The sequence below is a fragment of the Podarcis vaucheri genome (assembly GCF_965113315.1).
Source record: "Podarcis vaucheri genome assembly, chromosome: 3".
Taxonomy (NCBI): domain Eukaryota; kingdom Metazoa; phylum Chordata; class Lepidosauria; order Squamata; family Lacertidae; genus Podarcis; species Podarcis vaucheri.
The window spans coordinates 52909065-52929955 of NC_138761.1; the positions used below are offsets into that span (position 1 = coordinate 52909065).

A 20891-nucleotide genomic window follows, 5' to 3' on the forward strand; every position below is an offset into this window, starting at 1 on the left:
TTACCTGTACTCCGCATGGGCAGTTGGAGAAGGTATAAGGCAGGCATAGGCAAACTCAGTCCTCCAGATGTTTTGGGACTACAACTCCCATCATCCCTAGCTAACAGGACCAGCGGTCATGGATGATGGGAGTTGTAGTCCCAAAACATCTGGAGGGCCCAGTTTGCCTATGCCTGGTATAAGGGCTTTTTGGTGGGAAAACAAAGCTTGGATTCGATAGGAGAATAAATCAATTATACAGTGGTGCCTCGCAAGACGAAATTAATTCGTTCCGCGAGTTTTGTCGTCTTGCGATTTTTTTCGTCTCGCGAAGCACGGTGTCAGGAAAGTTTTGGAAAAGCTTCAAAAATCACCAAAGTCTTTAAAAACCTCAAAAAAGGCTACCACACTGCGTTCTATGAGTTGCTCCTCGAAGTCAAGTCACAACTGTATTAGCGGTGTTAAGAAAAAGGAAACAAACTTGCAAGACGTTTCTGTCTTGCGAAGCAAGCCCATAGGGAAAATTGTCTTGTGAAGCAGCTCAAAAAACAAAAAACCCTTTCGTCTAGCGAGTTTTTTGTCTTGCGAGGCATTCGTCTTGCGAGGTACCACTGTATTCTCTGTAACTGAAAATGATACTTTCAATTTGTTTCCACTAAAACACATTCTGTTTATTAGTGGTTGACAGATTTTGTCCAAGCACAACTGTTAGGTACTGCTTAGCAGTGGCGTAGCGTGGGGGGTGCCAGGGGTGCCGGCCGCACCGGGCGCAACATTTGGGGGCGCGCGTTTGGCCGGCCCTCCTCGAGGAAGCAGGAACCCCACTGTCCTCGGACCTCCTCCGAAGGCTGGCAGTGGGGCGGAGAGACCTTCTGCCCGCGCCAGCCTTCGGATGGCTGTCCTGAAGACTTGTGGTGGGAGCAGTGGCGTAGCGTGGGCCTGCCGCACCTGGCGCAACATCTGGGGGGGGGGCGCGGAAGAGACTCGAGTGCTAAAATCCACGGGTTAGGGGGCGCAAATTACTTGCCTTGCCCCGGGTGCTGAGAACCCACGCTACGCCACTGCTGCTTAGGGCTTTTTTTGTGCTGTGCATTCTTCACTTAAATGGATTGTGATTCTTTATTTTATTTTATTTTTTAAAAAAGTCTGACTTGAAAAGGATATTATAAAATTACTGTTGAATTCTGATGTTTTGAACAAAGAAGGGATTCATTTAATGGGATTAGCTTCTAATCCAAATGAAGCAGTGTACACACATGCCATGGATGCCTTAAAAAATCACTATGAAAAGGGATTTCTTACCTGTGGATTTTGTCTTGATAAGAGGCAGGAAGGTATTCTGTTATGATTCACTCCTCTTGCATGGACCACAAAGGCATGGCTAGTCTTTCTGTCATCCCAATAAACTGCAGAATCCCCCCTTTTGCATGCTGAAACAGGAATTCACAGGGTAGGAAATTCCTGTTCCCAGGATATGCAGGACATTATTTAGTTCTTTGGGATGTACCATCCTGTCTCATAGTGGATAATTTTTTTAAAAAAAACTGTATTGGAGCCTCATGTGGTTTCCCACTTCAGGGTGGGAAAAGCTTTCCCAGAATGTAAAGGCCAATTTAAGGTCACAGCCTTGCAATCAGTCTAGACTCTGAAGTAAGACTATTAACAGGCAGTGCTTGGGGGTGGGGTGCAGGTTAGGATTAGTACAGTTGTGGATATTTGATTCTAACATTGGTTTTTAGAAACTCATATATTCATAGTTCTACAAAATTCATTTTTTAAAAATGATTTACAGTAATGCATCTTGATCTATTGTGCTCTAACGTACCCAGGGGTTCTCTGTGAACATAAGAGCTGGGTGAACCTATGGATTGTGCTACTTGCATCTATATGCAATGTAAACAGGACTGTGTTTTATGATGCTGTGCACTTCCAGTTTGTCTCTATTTTTGGGTGGGATCCAATTGGCCAGTTCAGGTTGCATAATTAAAGTTGGTTTGGAGCTCTTGCCCAACCAACCAGTCCTGGCACCAGACTTTTGCAAGAAGGAAAGTGACAGGACATAGAACCTGGAAAGTGGGACAACATCTGCTTGGTGTAATGTCACCTAACCTCCCTGCGAGCTAATCAGAATGAATGCTCAGTAAACACCCAATGTCTTCTAATCTCCCTGGAAACAATAAAACAAACTCTCTTGAATAAAACAATAAATAAATAAAACAAACTCTCTTGAAGCAATCCTGGGTGTTCTTAGCACTAGATTCCATCATTCAGCAGGAATATTAAACGGTGGTATACACATGCTTTGGCTATAACTTAAAAGCAGAAGAGATTTCACTTACATTTATATTCTGCTCCATAACCAAAGTTTCCCTGGCCATCTGACAATGATCAGTTAAAATATTCTAAAAATACAATTTAGAAATTTTAAAATGCAGAATGTGGCATTGAAAAGTATTAGGCACCATAAGAATAAAACAATCCAATAGAATTCTCAACCAGTGCAACAGATCTAAAAGCAAAAACATTTGACTGGATTCAACTAACCTGGCGTGTTGGTGAAAGCCAGCAGAAGGACTCCAGCTAGTGCACAAGAGCTCCCCCCCCCAATGTTCCCTCCCAGAAGAAAATCTGCTCTGGAGGGTCAGGAGAACCAACAGAACAATGTGGGGGTGCAGAGGAGACATGGTTCTGTCTGACAAGCAGAAATGCATGCATTGATGAAAAAACCCTCTTAGTGCCATGTTGAATTTCATCCATTAAATGCTGCTAAAGAGCCATTAAAAATCTGCTTAGAATTCTGGGGAAATAAGAATGTCCTCATATCAAAAAGGATATAGTGGGCACCAAGGGAGCTTCTCTGAAGAGGACATTCCATCATCAGGGTGTTATAGCCAACAAAGCCTTCTTCCTGATAGCCAACTGCTTCACCTTCTTTGGTGAGGGCACCTGGAGAAGGGCCTTCAGAGGTGACCTCATTGTCTGCGTAGCTATATGTGGGAGGAGGTGATCTATCAGCAAATGATGCAGGACTTAACCAGCCCCATGAACTGAGCCAAGAAACACTGGGAGGCAACTCTCGGAGGGCAGGAGTAATGTCAGATCGCCCAGTCCCAGTTAACAAGCCTGCCACCCTATTTTGGACTGACAAAAAATTCTAGACTGTTTTTGAAGCCAGCTCCACACAAAGCGCATTGTAATAAAATATTAACAAGAAGGTAGCAAGAACATGGATAACTGGCAAGGCTATCTCTACCTAGTTAAGTGTGAGGTTTATGACCCAAAGCTGATAAAAGGCACTGTGAGCTGGTAAGTCTATAATTCAAAGCTCACTAGGTAGGTAGCATTAGGCAGACCATGTATCTCTGCACACGTGTAACTTGCTTACAGGCCATGTTCACAGACCAGAGTGGGGCCGCACCTTTAGTCTTACTCCTGACTTTGGATTTTTAAAAGTAAACAAACATGCATTGTGAGCAATTGTCTGAATAGAATGGCAGAGTTGCTAGACGCTCCTTGTGCCTAGATGTTACTTCAGGATGGAATCTACACACATATAAACAGTGCTGTGAAAATGCTTTTTTTAAAAAAGTTTTGAAAAATACATTGAATTTGGCATAGCTCACTGTCACCATCTTGTGTCACATTTGTATATTGCACTTTACAACACATTTAAAACATTTTATTTGCAGCTGTGTAGCTGAGTCCCCTGACACCCAGTTGTACTACACATGAGCAATGCATAAATAAGGTACATCTCTCAGCCACAATACCCCCATAAGAATAATACTGACTTTACAGTCAGTTGTTATAAGGATTATGAGTGTATATGAAGTGTTTTGAATGCTTTAGAAGCATTACATAAAAATATTATTATTGTAGAAATAACGATGATGAAGGAATAATTTTTTATTATTTGTGCTAAAACAAATGTTTCTTATCCACGCATTCACAGTGAGAAGCAGTAGTTAAGGAGTTATTCTAATTAGTTCTGTCCCCAGCAGAACTAATTATCACTTTTGTATTCAGTGTGTTTTCTGTTTGTGAAAACATGCAACTTACTCCCTCTAGGCAATTTGCTGCACTTGTTTCCGACACACCTTTGAAAAATATTTGTATCGTATTGCTCTTGCAACGTGAAGATAGGAAATGGATTTTTGCAATGAAAAACTTGTAAGATCAGGAAAACCTTGCATGCTATACTCAAAGTTATGAGGCGACCAGAGCTGTTTTTTAAAAATTATTAAATGTAAGCTGTTGTTTTTCTAGTACAGTGTTTTGAAGATACTTGTTTTAGTCTCAGTGACTGTGATACTGCCTTATTATGCATAAACAGGACCATGGACATCAATGGGCTTTAAGTAAGGGTAAGTGAGGACACAGAAATGACTCTGTCATGAATAATGACATTCTGTCATGTATGTTAACATTTTCTGTTTAAAATTCTACCATGTCTGTCAGGCTATTATTATTGCTTTCAGTTTATTTGTGTATTTGATTACTTCAGTACTCTCAGAACTGTGCTATTGTTTGCCGCTGTTACCCGCTCGTTATCTTTAAAGTGAGAGTCTTTATTTTCATGCTGTAGAACAGGGATAGGGAACTTGCAGCTTTCCTGATGCTGTAGGATGCTAACTCACAGTTTGGCCAGTATGATGGGAGCAATAGCCTCAAAACATCTGGAGATTTCCCATTCCTGCTGTACAAGTTGCAGGCATGAAAGACAGACATACTTGCTGGTTTGTCTATTCAAAGCAGGCAAGAAACATTCCTAATACAAACTTGTTTAGTACCAATTTCTTTAAGTTTGGTATGCTTCAGATGTTGTTGGGACTACAACTCCCATCAGCCACAGTCATCATGACCAGTGGTCATGGATGATGGGAGCTGTGGTTCAACAATATCAACAATCAAGCAGGGATGAACCGTGACACACAAAACAGGTGGACCAGCTTTAGGAGGTTTGTCAGTACTCGCATGCAAGATTTTTGCCTTGTGTTTGAAACTTATGAAGGGAGCTTTTTGGCCATTTTTCTCTGGGAATAAATACTGTTGGAACTAGCACCTCTGTCTTTGTGTAATGACTAGAAGATGTGTGAGGCTAGGTCAAGCTTGAATTATGCTGGCAGAGATTTGTTGCCCTGTTTCATTTTTGGAACTTGTGGGAAAGTCACATTTGAACCATTGAAGAGCAACAACGGTTCAAGCTCAGAATTGGGCCATGTCTGCTTAAGTAGCCAACTACATGTGTACCGTTTGCAGGCTTTATTTGTTTTTGCCAATTGTAATTCCAATGGAGTGAATCTGGTGACATTGCAGTGGGACATGGTATATTTTCATTAAGTACAATTCCTTTCCTTTGAAAAAAAATCATCACAATACCTCCTTTATAAGATTCCACTTTCTCTTTCCTTTCAGTGCAATAACTTGAGGTCTGTGGTTATATCCAAATCTTAACTACTCTGCTTGTGTGTGTGTGTGTGTGTGTGTGCATACTTGTCTCTATTCGTATGCGTATGCTTTTCTTTGGAAGAAGAAATATATTTGGAAATAGCTCCTATTTTGTTTTGTTTTATGAGATGAATAGGGTACTCTCCAGGTCATGACCTTGCACTGTGCTGCTGAGAGGAGTCCTAGTACACGCCATCATTCAGTTGCTATCACACAGTGCTATCTGGCAATGGCAATTTCTTCGCTCTTTGCTTCCCCTGCCCCCCACTTAGCAGTAGAGACTTGTGTATTGCTTTCAACCCATGTGCATCCACTATTGCTTCTTAGATCTATATCAATGGATAGCACACACACAGGTGAGGTGGGGTGGGAATAGGGCTGCCATACGTCCGGAATTTCTTGGACATAACTGGAACATAGCAGTTGGAAACAGTGTCCGGGCAGAAATTGCTTAAATGTGTGGGAAAATTTGGCAACCCTTATCGGAAGCTTAACACCTTGTGTCCTGATCTTCACTTTTCGAAATATAGCAAATGTCTGGTAATCTTTATTTTTAGATCCACCCCCCTCCCGATTTTTCATGTGCCATCTGAAACTTGTTCAGACTCATGTATCTGAAATCACTGAAGTGTTGCTTTGTCAACTCAGTGCAATGTTTCCTCAAAAGTCTGTTTCTACTTTAACAAAACACACACTAATTAATGCATGTTTACATTAATTAAAGTTGTTGCTTTAATTAATTGTTTAAAAAAATCCATTTAGTTACTTGTCTACTTGGCTCACTCTCAAGGTCCTCCAGACACTTGGTCCTTCATATTTACACATTGGTTTTCATTTGCCAGTGGCTCAGCAACTGTTTGCCTACCTTTAGCTTTCTGCTCATGGGTTGATTTCATAGTGGTTAGTTAGTGCAGTGTTTTTCAACCACTGTTCCGCGTCACACTAGTGTGCCGCGAGATGTTGCCTGGTGTGCCGTGGGAAAAATTGAAAAATTCGAAAGATTTTTTTTTTTAAAAAGTAAAATTTTTGCCCACTAGGTGGGCGCTGGACTGTGTCTACCCTATTTTCCATCCATCCTGGGTGGGGATCAGATCGGATGGGATCGGATGAGAGCGGACAGGCGGTCTGCTCTCATCCGATTCCCCATAGAGAGCAGCGGGGCTCTGACATCTCCCTCTCTGCACACAGTGGTGGTGTGCCTCGTGATTTTTTTCATGAAACAAGTGTGCCTTTGCCCAAAAAAGGTTGAAAAACACTGAGTTAGTGGACTTTCATGCAATTTGTTACTTGCAGACTGCAGGCTTCCATTATATCTTTCTGTTATCACCTTTTGAATTATTGCAAAGTTTTCAGGCCAGGTGATTCTGATGTACATGGCACAACAGAGCTCATTCCTGATTGTCTTTTTTGTTATTTCCATAACATTTCTCATTAAAATAGTCATAGTATAAACAGCAATGTTCTCTTTTTCAGGTTTGACAGATGAAAAAGTGAAGGCCTATCTTTCTCTCCATCCCCAGGTACTGGATGAATTTGTGTCAGAAAGTGTAAGTGCTGAAACAGTGGAAAAATGGCTGAGAAGGAAACACAACACAGAGGAAGGTAATATCTCAGTAACTTTTGGAATCATTCTCCTGATGATTGGGCTGATTCTGGAATTGTATTTCCATACAATTTTGAACATGCAGTTGTAGGAATAGAATCATAGAATCGTGGAGTTGGAAGGGACCCCAGGGGTCATCTTGTCCAACCCCCTGCAATGTAGGAAACTCAGCTAAAGCACCCATGACAGATGACCATCCAACCTCTGCTTAAAAACCTCCAAGGAAGGGTTAGCTTATTCTTCCTCACTTCACTCTTTAACCCTCCTATTATTCTTATTCTTATTTCTTAAAAAAAGAAAAATTCTAGATCTCTCTTCCCCCTTTCCTGTTTCCTCTCTTCAGAAGAGGGAGAAGCAGGCAGCTTGCCTGGGGCGTTTACTCCTGGCCACAATTTTTATCTGATTTCACCGATCATGGCTGTGGGCTGAGCTTGGCAGCAGCTAGGATGCTAGAAAGCTTCCTGGAAGCTCTGCAAGTGGCTGTGGCAGTGCTTGCCCCCACCCTGGAAATCAGAGCAGCCCTTTGCAGCTTTGGTTACAGATTGCATCCCTTTGGTACCAGAGGATTCTTACAGGCACAACTATGTTTGTCAAGATCCCCCCCCCCCGTAATCCATGACAGAAAAGGTCTCCTGACAAGGCCCAGATGGGCCCAGTGCTCCTGAACAGGCAAAATCAGGCCTTTGGGACCCACTGCTTCCTTGCAGCAGTTGTGTGTGGTGACCCTCTGTTCCCTCATAAGTCTCTGCCCTCCTTTAAAGGGTGAGATGGCCTCTTTGGGCTCACAGCAAGCCCTGATGGGCGATTGTGAGACCCAGCAGCCCCATAAGGCTTTGCGAAACACGAAGCATCTACAGTCTACTGCCAGTGTAGTGCAGAAGCAGTTTAGGTGGGAAAAGCAGGACAAGTGGACCCATCGTTCTAGAGACAACGTAAGACCAGTTACCCTTGTTCTCCCTGCTGTTTCCTGGCCACTGCATGTCCAGTTCAGTGCCCCAGAGGAAACTAGCTCAGCACAGGTTGTGACATAGGCTTGTCATTCCTCTCCTTCCTGGGCTTTGAGGATTATCCTTCTGCCCATCCTCCACTTCAACACAGGCCCAGAGATCTTCCTCTCTCTACCCCAGTCAAGATTAAAGCTGATGCCAAACTATTGATATTGTCCAAAAGGATGGACATCATGTTGTTAGCCTGTATCCTGGGTCTATGCATGTTGGCCTCACAATTCACTTCACAGGCCCAATTGCACGTGAGACAGCTTCAGTGGTTCCTCTTACCACACCAATGGTTGATTATCCACAGCAATCACCTCTATGTTCCAATCCCTCCACATTTAAAAGAGAGCATGCACTGGTGGACCAGGGAGACCAACCTTTGGAAAGGTTTGGCTACCAAAGAACCATAACATCAGATACCAAGCCTACAAGACTGGGGAGCACATTGCGAGGGACAGTTAATTTCAGTGGACTGGACAGCCACCAAGTTCCAACACAGCGTCAAGTGGCTCAAACTCTCTGTAGGACAACTAGCCATTCAGTACTTCTGCTGCGGGTGCCTGCCCCATGTCTTGATTAGAACAGACAACACAAGTGTGCAATCCTAGATAAACAGAGAAGGAGGGACCAAAACAGATCTGCAACAAGAGACTACTTTGTTCCTGTTCTGGGCAGAGAAGCATCTCTTTAGCATCTCTCTGAAACACATCTCTGGTACATCCAACACACAGGCCAATTGTCTGAGTTGCAGCAGGCTGGATCCAAGGGAATGGATGCTTCACAAATTGGTGTTCAGACACTTTCAGGGAACCCTGGGTCCTTCAATGTAGACCTCTTTGCCTCCCATACTGCTACTAGAGGTTCCAGGACCCAGGAGCAGAGGCCTGGGACATTCTGATATCACCATGGCCTCTTGGATTCCATTATGCTTTTCCTCTGGTGGTGATCCTACCAAGAATTCTGTACAAGATATGGGAACAGGCACAGCTAGTCCTAGTGGTGCCCCCCATTGGCCCCAGCGTCTTTGAGTTTCTAGTTCTGACAGTGATCACTGCATGGACACTCCCAATCCTACCAGACCTCATATCCCAGGGGCCAGTATTCCACCCAGATCCGGCTTTAGAGTTTACTGGGATGCAATAAAAACAATGTGTAATTTAATATATTATTCACCACAGTCAATGTGATCTCTGTACTTGCTTGCCAAGACCGTTGATGTCTGTTTTCATTTTATTGACATTTGCTCTTAAATTTTGATACAAGAACTTCATTACAAAGTGGGGGCGGTGGGAGCCTCTTGGACCTTCAAAGGTGACTCATCCGCCTGCATAAAACAGCCTCGCTTCTTCAAGGCTGCTTTCTCTCTGCAGAGGTGAGCACACCTCTATTGTCATAGAACAAAGCACTGTGATGAAACAGCCTCAGAAGATCCCTTGAGGGAATTCATCACTGAATGTTGAGCTGAGCAGCCTGCAGGAGCAAAGCAGGCATGCCACAAAGTAACAGTTCGGATTGTCCTGTATATAGAGAGTCTCCTTGCTCCTAAACATTTTAAAGGCTTTTGCCCTTTCTGTGTTACAGTAAAGTGAAAGCTCTTAATTGGAGAGGTTGCTGCTATATAACATTAAATTCAGGGAGTTGTGGCAGGTATAAATTCATTTGGAAGAAAAGCTACAGAGAAATGCGTGAAGAGAAAAACATTTTAGAGTTGCATTCTTTTTCTTCTATGTATTACAGAGATGAAATGAACATGTCACATGAAATAATATAATTTTCATGCTTTTTTCTAGTTACATGTTTAATTATTTTCTCCACTGAGTGTTTTTTTATTATGCTGATAGCTCAGTTGGTTAGAGTGTGGTGCTAATAATGCCAAGGTCACAGATCCGATCCCCGTAAGGGACAGCTGCATATTCCTGCATTGCAGGAGGTTGGACTAGATGGCCCTCAGGGTCTCTTCCAACTCAGTTATTCTATTCTGTTCTGTTCTGTTCTGTTCTACCATGAATCTTTACTGCACAGCATTCATCCCTTTGTCCCACTCCTTTTCCACTCTTTAGTGCTAAATGAGAGCAAATCTCAATCTGGAGAGAACCTGAATTGCCATTTGCTCTGAATGAGTGCTAAAGAGTGGTTTTCCCTGGGGGGAAAGCAGCAGGGCAAGAGGAAGTGCGGATAAGCCCTTAGGAAAAAGGTAGAGTATTATTCAAAACAGATTTGTTCAAATATCCTGAAGAAATAAAGGAATGTATGTTCTTGTCATTTTTCCAGTGCTCGTGTTTGTCCAGAGGACATTTGAATATTTGCTCGGTGTCATATTTTCAGTCCCTAGAGTACAGTGCATAAAATACGTCTTTAGTACAAATGTACGTATGTTGTAGTTACAGTAGGGTTCCTTCGGAGAGAATGAAATAGTTCCCTTGACGTAAATCTGTTCTACATTGGATTCCTGCTCTCTCCCATGTGGTAACCTATCATTTCTACTGCTAATGATCCCCTTACCCTTGTTGACGTTAGCAGACAATTCCCAAGGGGTATTTCCTTTTGTTTCTCTTGTCAGCTGGTCTGAAAAGAGGGAACTGTTCAGTCTTGACTTTTCTGCAGATGTTGAGGATTGCATTGCAAAGTTCATCAAAAGTCTGTTTGTTTTCAATGTACTCAAGAACACAGAAACCAAGTGAGCCAGTGAGCCAATATATTTTATATTCTGTGACAGATTAACATTAGGAGGAGAGAAGTTACAGGAATTTACTCTCGTTTTTAATCATGCAGGATTATTGTTTCATGGTTATTTTGTTTTGGCTTTTTTTGTATAAAGGAACCTCAACGCATACAGGTGGGAAAAAAAAGATACATCAGTCAGAACATCACATTGATTAATGAGGAAAAGCAACCATTTGCATTCAGCTTGAAATCTTTCCAAACATTGTACAATATATCGAAAACAAAACACAGAGACTGTTACAATTTGTTCTTATGTGACTGAGCCAAATCTGTAGACTTTGGCTGGTCTGTAAAACACCAGTTCACAGCAACTTGAAACTCCCCTAGGTATTGCCCCATCCCATGAGCATGTCCTCAATTTTAAAATTCATAATTCCATATATATTGGTGGGTTAGTAATCTGGCAGGCAGGCTCCAAAGAGTGTGCAGCAGAGACAAAGGAGCAGGGGAGTGACTCAGGAGAGGGGGCCAGTGGTTTATGGGGTGTCACACCACCTGCAAGGCAGGAGCCAGGGAAGTGAGACTCAGGGCATTTGGAGATGGAGGAAGGTGCACAGGATGTGGTGGAGGAAGAAGGGATGGTTCTGGTGTGGATGAGTAGATTCTTCACCTTCCCCCATCCCACTGTCTCCTAGAACCAGGAGGGGCTTGAAAAGGGAAGAGCAGCAATGACTTCCATGCAGGAGAAATCTCAGGCTGTGGGCATGCAATCTGTCAAAGGAAGGTATATAAGGCAGGGGAGGGGAGTGGCCCCACTGTTGCTGCACCTGCTCCATAGGGCCAGACCTGTGGACAGTTGCCTAGAGGCTAAAAGCGTGTGTATACGGAGCACTGTGGAAGCTGCTGTAAGTGCTTCTCTTGCCAATAAAGAGTTAATTATTAGACGTGTGTCTTCCTTCTCTGGACCAGGCTGTGTCAGCACTCAGTTGGTGCAGTGTTGCTAGAGAAGGCACCAGAAAACTTCTCAGCTCTATTCCACCAATATATTTCATGTGTCTTGTTTAAGGCAGAAGGTTAAAGAGCCAGACCACCCCTAGCCTGGCGCTCATGGTGGCCTAGGCGGAAGGTGGGCAGGGAAGCAAATGCCCCTTCACTGTGCCAGTTCCCAGAATGGGGCAGCAAAGAAGTCTGGATCAGACCCACTGCTGTCATATGATGGCAGCATGTCTTCCCCCAAAATGCCTCATACCGGGAGGTTTCCTATGCCTGCTGCTGGTGGGGCTGCAGCCTCTGGTAACTTCCACTTGCCCATTGTTTGGCTGGGTGCACCAGGGAAGAGTGTCATGGAAATTTGCAATTCAGATTTCATACCATCTTACCAGTGCCTTTAGCAGCATTGAGGTGCCATAAGATGGACATGTGCCCAAGGGTCTGGATTGTAGATTCAGGGAGCATAGAAGTGTGACTTTTCCCCCAGTGCAAGCTGCAAATATGAGCCATAGATTAATATGTTGAATAGATTTGAATTCTTAAAACTTGCCCAAATTAAGTATTCTACTGAAAATAAGGATGTGGAATAAAACAATTCGAAATATATTGTGATGTAATAGACACTGAAAGCAGCAGTAGGATTATTTAACGTTGGATTTTTTTTTGAAAATTAAAATTATCCCGAACTTTCCAGGAGCAGCTAATTGTTTGCTTCCTTTTCTTACAGATGTTTCGACTCCTAAGCATATCAGCAGGGTAAGTACCGTACAGGTGTGTCTCTGTTCCCCAGAACATAAAACTGTCCAAGCAGCCTTCTGTTGATTTGAAATGAATTTCCTGATGCGTTGCACTTCATTCATTGAATTAGCTCCAGAGAAATTGCTGGTGAGCACACTAACAACTTTCAGACCAATTAAAATACCATTCAGAGCCTTAAGAAGTAAATAAGGACATGGTACATTGCAACCAAATGTATTGAAACTGTGATTAGGGATGTGTGAGCCACCCCCAGCTTGCCCTGGAAATTAAGCGAATTTGAAAAAACAAAAATCCCCTATTACTTAAGTTTCATCACTCTTTCCATCCTCTTGCCTTGCATTGTGAAAACTTCTTCCTCCCTCCTCCCTCCTTCCAACCTGCAAAAAAGCCTTCCTTTGAGGAAGGGGGGAATGGCTAGCAGGCGTGGAGGGCAGAAAAGGCCCCTTGGAGGCTGGATCCTAGTCTATTTGAGTGCGGAGTGTGCATTTCCATCTCTCACCTTTCAGATACTTGTTTTAGCTCTAGCTGTGGCAGCTGGTTCTCTCTTGCTAAGTGTTTTCAAGAGGGAATCACTTGCATTGTAGAAGGAACATGAGGTAAGGGATGGCTTAGGCAGCCACCATTTCTCTAGGGCTTTTTCAGTACTACTACAGGCCCTGACTTGGTGGAACGCTCTGTCACAAGAGACTAGGGCCCTGTGGGACTTGACATCTTTCTGCAGGGCCTGCAAGACGGAGCTATTCCACCTGGCCTTTGGTTTGGACTCAGTCTGACCCTTATGGTTTTGATCTATGGGCTACTTTTAGAATGAGGCTGCATTTTAAATTGCATTTTAACCTGTATTTTAAATTGGTTTTCCCCCCTATTATGTTTTTACTGTACTTTTACTGGTGTTAGCCGCCCTGTGCCTGGCTCTGGCTGGGGAGGGTGGGGTATAAATAAAATTTATTATTATTTATTTAAACTGCCCTGCTCAAACCGTTGTACTCTGGATCTGTGCATACTTCACAGGCACTAGGTTGGGGCAAAAGCAGCTGGGGGAGTTCCAGGGGTAACATGCCTGGTTAAAAACTTCCTTTCCCCCCTCCCAATCCCTTGTCAGCAAATCACCCCCTTCCAGGAGCATTTTGCAGTGTAGAAGGGATGTCAGGTTAATGTCACACATGGCTGCAATGTAGTGTGCCGTTTCCCCCTAAATAATCCACACTGCTTTTGTTAACTTTGAATGAGGCTATTGTGTGTTCCAGAGTGCTGCTGTGAATACAGAAATGCCAGTGTATAATTCAAGGGCTCTCTGAATCACAGCCAGAAGAATTAATATTTCCAGATTTCTCATGCAATTGCATATGGAGCAACATTTGAATCTATTAGGCTTAGCTAAGGAATGAGTGACACCAAATAGGTACCCAATCCTAAGTGATCTTCCTGAACTTTGTAACAAAGAACTGTACAAATTGTAACATTGGAAAGGACCTTGAGAGCCATCTAGTCCAACCACTTGCAAGGCAGGAATTCTTTGCCTATTGTTGGCCTTGAACTCAGAACCCAGAGATTAAGCTATCCTGAATTGCTTATAATTGGGTATCTACATTATATATGATTTTATGTATCCTTGTGAAGGTAAAATTGGTGCTGATCCTTTACCATGTAAAGGTCTGATTAGTTTCTGAACTGAGACCTGCTCAAGTTATTTTTGGTTGTTGTGATTTACAGAACATATTCCTTTCAAATGCCAACTTGAAACATTGGTAAGAAGAAATGGTATGCTGGAAATGTTGCAACATTGTAAACCATTTCCCAAATTATGCATATTGTGAGCAAATCACTGAATAAAAAGCATCTTACTGTTTGGAAAAGTAGTTCATTGATGGAAATGCCTTAAATTATTAAAAGTTTTAAAATGGAAATGTACTTAAAATTTTCTAGCTAAACCATTTCCCTGTGTACCATAAAAACCTGACTAACAGTAAAAAGAAAAACTAGACTCTTAGTTCTTATTAAATCAGAGTGTCCTGCCATAATTTCTGGAGTGTGTTTGTCCAAGCAGTCTTTGTTCTACTGGTATGATATCACTGTCAATCTGAGCTGTAGGAGTCCTACTGTACGGATGCGCTTAATCACAATATAAAATGCAGCCCCTCAAAAATGGAAAATACTTTCATGAGATTTTCTTTGCAACACACCTCTGCTCTTTCCAAGTAGAATGTTTTTGCATTTTCTGGTTGATGAGTCAGGGAGTGGAAATTGCAGACATTTCCCCTTCCTTTCTTACCATGCTATAATCCCCTCTCTTTATTTATTTCTCCCATCTTAGCACAGAGCTTTCTAGACTACAGGTGGATCTCAGTTCACTGCTAAGGATTAGTTAGAGAAATATCAACATGAGGTGTTATTTTTCTGTAATTTTTGCAGTCATTTTAAGAAATACACATCCCACCTGATGCTGGTAATTTGAGATGCAGCTGTGTGAAATTCAGCCATTGAATGCTGCATGTATTTTATTTCCTATAGTTCCAGCTCTTTCCCCCTATGCCAAACTGAAGATAGCACTAGGAAAACTGTTGAAGTACTTCACTGATTGCTGTGGCATGCTTTCAATAAAACATTGCCATCTGTTGCTAGTAGTTCTCTCATGCGTTGCTGCTGTATCTCTTTAAGGGCACATGGACACTATAAATGTTTACACTTTCTGGCTTCTTCAGGGGATCCTGGGAATTGTACTTCTGTGAAGTGAAGTGTTATTGTTTCCTACCTGTTGTGCTATGCTGTGTTGTGCTGGAGGAAATTACAACAGTGAGGCTGAAACATTCACAACAACTGACTGCAATCCTATATACACTGGTAGTAACACCCATTGAAATTTATGCATAGGATAGTTCCATCAAGCAGGCTTAGGTTTTGCCGTCTTTGTGAGAAAATATTGAAGACATATCATGGAGGAGAATGCATATATATTTTGAGAGAGACAAGTTGCTCATTTGGCAGTATGTGCTTGCTCACATTTCTTCCTTGGCATTCAGCCATATTTAGACTTGGTTACATGTGCCCTGTGGGTGTAGAATCTTCTGCTGTTGTGTATTATACATTAGAAGATGTGCACTTTTAAGTTATAATTGTCATTCAGCTCATCATCCTCAGTAAGTTATCTATAATGCATTTACTTGGGGTTTTCTTCCATAACTTTCAGCTGGCTATTTGTCTAACTCTTAATCTGAAGCTGAAATGTGAGAGCATAAGGCAGGAGTGTGTTGCCCTAGGGCTTCATGTGGCCTCAGTCTAATTTCATGCATCCCTTGACATGGCAGGAAGAGAGAGAAAAGGGGATGAAAACAGAGAGGAATGGAGTGTCCAGGGATTTGTGTTTGACCCCCCCTCCACCAACTGAACTGGGAGGAGGAGTGGTGACTCTATGGCTGGCTGATGGGCAAGTCATAGACAGAAAGACGTGGAAATTATACTTTACTAATGTATTGCCTTGGCAATATGGAAATTTAAATTATGGTATTTTATTTCTCAGTACTATATATATATATATATATATATAAGTTGAAGACCATTTTCTGTGTTATCTGAAAATTTATCCTAAGCTCTAAATTTAGAATTGCAATAATGCTCCCTCTGTCTTGCTCTCATTAGCCTTTAAATGAAAACAGCACCTTTTTAAAACTTAAAAATGTCACTTTTTAAATACTCTTTGTTCTGCTGTCAAGTGTAAAAAGCACTCTTAATTTCATTTTATGATCTAATATTTCAGGTCCTTCACTCCTTTATCACTGTTAAGAAATGCAAAGAGGAACTTTTTCATGTAGTTATGAACAGCAAAGAAATTACCCTGAAAGTGTGGTTTAAATCATCTAAAAAATGGAAGCTTTTAAAAAAATATATATAAAAATGTTTTAACACACACACACACACACACACATACATTTAGGCTGTTTAAAATTGAACAAGTAGTTTAAAATTTTGTGCTCAGAAAGAATACTGTTCTTTTATTCTTTTACATGGATAGCTGAATTAGTTTAAGAAAATTTCACTTAATTTACAATTAGTTTTGACTATATTTGTTCATGTTAGATGTTAGTTTGCAGTTGAACCATGCACAGTTCAAAGAATTTGTGATCCTTGCTTTTAAAGGATCATAGGTTAATAGTTTTCAATATACAGTGGTGCCTCGCAAGACGAAATTAATCCGTTCCACGAGTCTCTTCGTCTTGCGGTTTTTTCGTCTTGCGAAGCACGGCTATTAGCGGCTTAGCGGCTATTAACGGCTTAGCGGCTTTAAGAAAAAGGAAACAAACTCACAAGAACTCGCAAGACGTTTCGTCTTGGGAAGCAAGCCCATAGGGAAATTCGTCTTGCGGAACGACTCAAAAAACGGAAAACTCTTTCGTCTAGTGAGTTTTTCGTCTTGCGAGGCATTCGTCTTGCGGGGCACCACTGTAAACCTGATATGGAAGTTCTGCCATGTAAGAAATCAATATATTGATTCTTCAGTTAGCATTGCCAAAATGTTTATCTGTGTAGGGCCTACACACTGTAGGCAAACATAATTGGTTGGATCCAGTCTGTGGCCTACACTGAGCTAAGTGCAGTTCTGCAGGGTTTTCAGCCTTACCTGGAGATGCCAGAGATTAATCCTGGAATATTCTGCATGCAAAGCATGGGCCCTGCCACTGAGCTATGAGAGTTCTTTCTTTCTTTTTTCTTTCTTTCTTAAAATTATAATAATAATAATAATAATTTACTTCTGTTGTGCTAATAGAAAAGGAGAGTATTTTTAGGTTGTTGTGCTTCACCATTCCCTGACTTCCTTCTCCTTAAGCATTGACTTCACTTTCTCTTTTGGGTTTTCTGTTGCTTTAGATTAACCAACTACTACTGCTGCTGCTGCTGTATTAATAATTTTTATTAAAATTTAAACAATTAAGAACACCAAACGTATTTCCAAAATAGGAGCTGTAAAACACCAAATCAAATAACGTCTGATCATATTGATTTTTCATAAAAGTTTTAATAGTTCTTCAATATGTGCTTGTTTTTCAATAGTACCAGAATCCTGATATCCAAGCAGTGGTATATGACCTGAACGGCTTTATAGAGCAGCGGATGGATATAGGAGGGCACAATCAACTGCTCTTATACGAATTGAGTAGCATCATTCGAATGGGTAAGAAAACATTTATTATGTTTATTATGTTGGATCCAAGATTCAAAGGCAGAAATATACAGTAAATGCTTCTGTTTTTGACTGAATTACTAAACAAGCAGTGCACTTAAGGCTTAATGTTCGAAAGGTACTTTCAAATGTTTCAGAGTATAGAATATCTTCCAGTATTTGGCCAAGGAGTGCAGTCTGGGATTCCCCCTTTTCTTCCTAATGTCTCAACAAATGAAACTGATTTGTAAAAATGTTACATGGAAAAAATGCGAGAGAGAGAGAGACATTGCACATACTTTTGTAAATCATGAAAATATTTAATAAAAATACATTTAAAAAAGAGTACTTAAGAAAACAAACACAGTATTGCATTTTTTCCAGTTTTTTTTTAAAAAAATCAGTCCCTTACCCACTGAAACCCCTGGAAGAAAACTATTTCCCCCTAATATAATATAATATAATATAATAATAATTTATTATTTGTATCCCACCCATCTGGCCGGGTTTCCCCAGCCACTTTGGGCAGCTTCCAACAAAGATTAAAAATACATTAAAATGTCACACATTAAAAACTTCCCTGAACAGGGCTGCCTTCAGATGTCTTCTAAATGTCAGGTAGTTGTTTATTTCCTTGACATCTGATGGGAGGGCGTTCCACAGGGCGGGCGCCACTACCAAGAAGGCCCTCTGCCTGGTTCTCTGTAGCTTTGCTTCTAACAGTGAGGGAACCGCCAGAAGGCCCTCAGCGCTGGACCTCAGTGTCCAGGCTGAATGATGGGGGTGGAGACGCTCCTTCATGGTTTCAAAATTGCAAAAAACCAAAACAACCCCACCCACCCACCGCTCCCTCTCAACTGATGACTACATATCTACAGAGCCTCTTGTCTATAGAGGCTACATGTGCATTTCTCCCTCCTCTCCCTGGTGCTTCTCACCCCCCCTCTCTCTCACACACGGGTGTCTACAGGAATTTTTCGAGCAGGGGTATTTTCAGCAGAGGATAAAATGAAACACTGAAAGCTTGGATCAGGCTGATTTCCCATGGAAAAAATGTGAAGAATGGTGTCTGCGTTTTGCCTCCTATCTCAGGTTCTAAAAATAATAGAAACTTACATAAGGGGCCTCATAAGGACTGTGTGCTGCTTGCAGCCTGCTGCCCAGGAAGGCTCCCTGAGTGAGTGCTTGAGGGCCCTGCTCCTCCCTGCCACTTACCACCTGGCCCAGGGCGGGGCCTGACAGGCCTCACTAGGACAGTTGTTACTGCCGGAGAGGCACAGAGTGTTTTTAAAATGTTTTATAAAATTTTTTTTCTGGATTTTTTGTATGTGGGGGGTGGGGGTGGGATTGATGTTTGGTTGGGCTTGGGGAATTATTATTTTTTTATTTTGATGTTTTTGTAATTTTTATATTTTTTGTTTGTATTGTTGTATTGGTTTTGTTTGTTTGTTTAAGGTGTTATTTTGTTTTTAGGGGGAGGGGTCAGGGCTGCCGGGGAGTGGGCCCCAGCCCACAAAATGGCTGGGGCATGTTCCACAGGGGGGGATGCACTGGGACAACCGATCTCAGTGATCACGGGTAGGAGGAGGAGTTACGCTAAGACCAGACCATGTCATTACAGAGGAGGCAGGTTTAGTCGTTGTCTGAGGACTATCCCTGCCTCCGGGTCTGGTCCTGTCCGGACGGATACTAGAATCAGCAAGGGATACCCACATAGCCTGAAGGTGCTGCTGTGCAATGCCAGGTCAATGATTCAGAAGACCACTGCCATCCATGACTTGATCATGGATGGAGGATTTGACCTGGCATGTGTAACAGAGACTTGGTTGGATGAAGCAGATGGGCCTGTTCTTGCCGCTGCTTGTCCACCAGGTTTCTCTTACGCACAGCAACCCAGGTCATGTGGGCGGGGAGGGGGGGTTGCAGTGATTTTTAGGAAGTCATTAGTTTGCACCAGGCGTCCTATTGGGAAGACCCAGTTTTCTGAGTGCATGTTCTGGAAGTTGGGCAATAGGGGCAGTACAGGATTCCTTTTGGTGTACCGACCTCCCCGCTGCGCCAAGGATTCCCTGCCCGAGCTGCTTCAGGTCGTGGCGGATGTTCTCCTGGAGACACCTAGCTTGGTCGTCCTAGGGGATTTTAACATCCATGCCGACACGACCTTACAAGGGGCCGCTCGGGACTTCGTGGAAAGCATGGCCTCCATGGGGCTGTCCCTGAATAAGTCTGGCCCAACCCATAGCCGTGGACATGCCTTGGACCTGGTGTTTACCTCTATGGATGTTGGTGATCTGACACTAAGTAAAAGCGAAACGAAAGAAGTGCCATGGTCAGATCACTTCCTGGTGCAACTGGACTTCTCTGCGACCCATCCCCTCTGCAGGGAGGTGGGACCAATTCGGATGGTCCGCCCCCGCCACTTAATGGATCCAAATGGTTTCCAGAGAGTGGTAGGGGATGCTTTATCCCATGTTGATGGCCTTTCAGCTGATTCCCTGGTGGCCCGCTGGAATGTGGAGTTAACCAGGGCTATTGACTGTTTGGCTCCGAAGCGCCCTCTCCGATTGCATGGAGCCCGGACAGCCCCGTGGTTTTCCACGGATCTGAGGGCAATGAAACAATCGTTGAGACGGCTAGAGCGCCGGTGGCGGAGAACTCATTCCGAATCTGACCGGACACAGGTTAGAGCTCAACGTCGAGCCTACCAAGTGGCGATAGCGACGGCGAAGAAGAATTTCTTCACCGCCTCTATTGCATCTGCAGAAAACAGCAGCAGGAGACTTTTTCAGGTGGTTCACAATTTAGCGGAACCACCTGCAACATCGGGGCCCAGTACGGGCCACATGTTCTCCTGCAATGATTTTGCAAAGTTTTTTGCAGATAAAACCGCTCAGATTCGGGAAGAAGTAGACTCCACCGTGGGAGCAGGGCCGGGGTGGGAGAGTGCAAGAGTTCTGTCTGGTCAAGTTGAGTGGGATCAATTCCAATCTGTTGCCTCCGAGGATGTGGACAGGCTGCTTGGACGAGTGAAACCAACCACCTGTCTCCTGGATCCTTGCCCATCCTGGCTAATAAAAGCAAGCCGGGAAGGGCTGGGCGATGGGCTTCGTGGGGTGGTGAATGCTTCCCTCCGTGAGGGGGCCTTCCCAGACCCGCTGAAAGAGGCGGTTATTAAACCGCTTCTTAAAAAACCATCTCTAGATGCGGCCACGATGGCCAACTATCGCCCAGTCTCAAATCTTCCATTCCTGGGCAAGGTGATTGAGCGAGCGGTTGCCGAACAACTCCAGGCACGCCT

General features: G+C 42.9%; 1 protein-coding gene across 1 annotated transcript in view; it reads left to right on the top strand.

Moving 5' to 3' along the window:
- Nucleotides 1-20891, top strand: part of LOC309528115 (cAMP and cAMP-inhibited cGMP 3',5'-cyclic phosphodiesterase 10A-like) — a 114176-nt gene that overhangs the window by 27662 nt on the left and 65623 nt on the right. The window contains exons 2-4 of the mRNA XM_082215376.1: nt 6901-7029; nt 12407-12435; nt 17485-17605. Of these exons, the coding sequence (XP_082071502.1) occupies nt 6901-7029; nt 12407-12435; nt 17485-17605 (279 nt within the window). The remainder of the gene's footprint in view (nt 1-6900; nt 7030-12406; nt 12436-17484; nt 17606-20891) is intronic.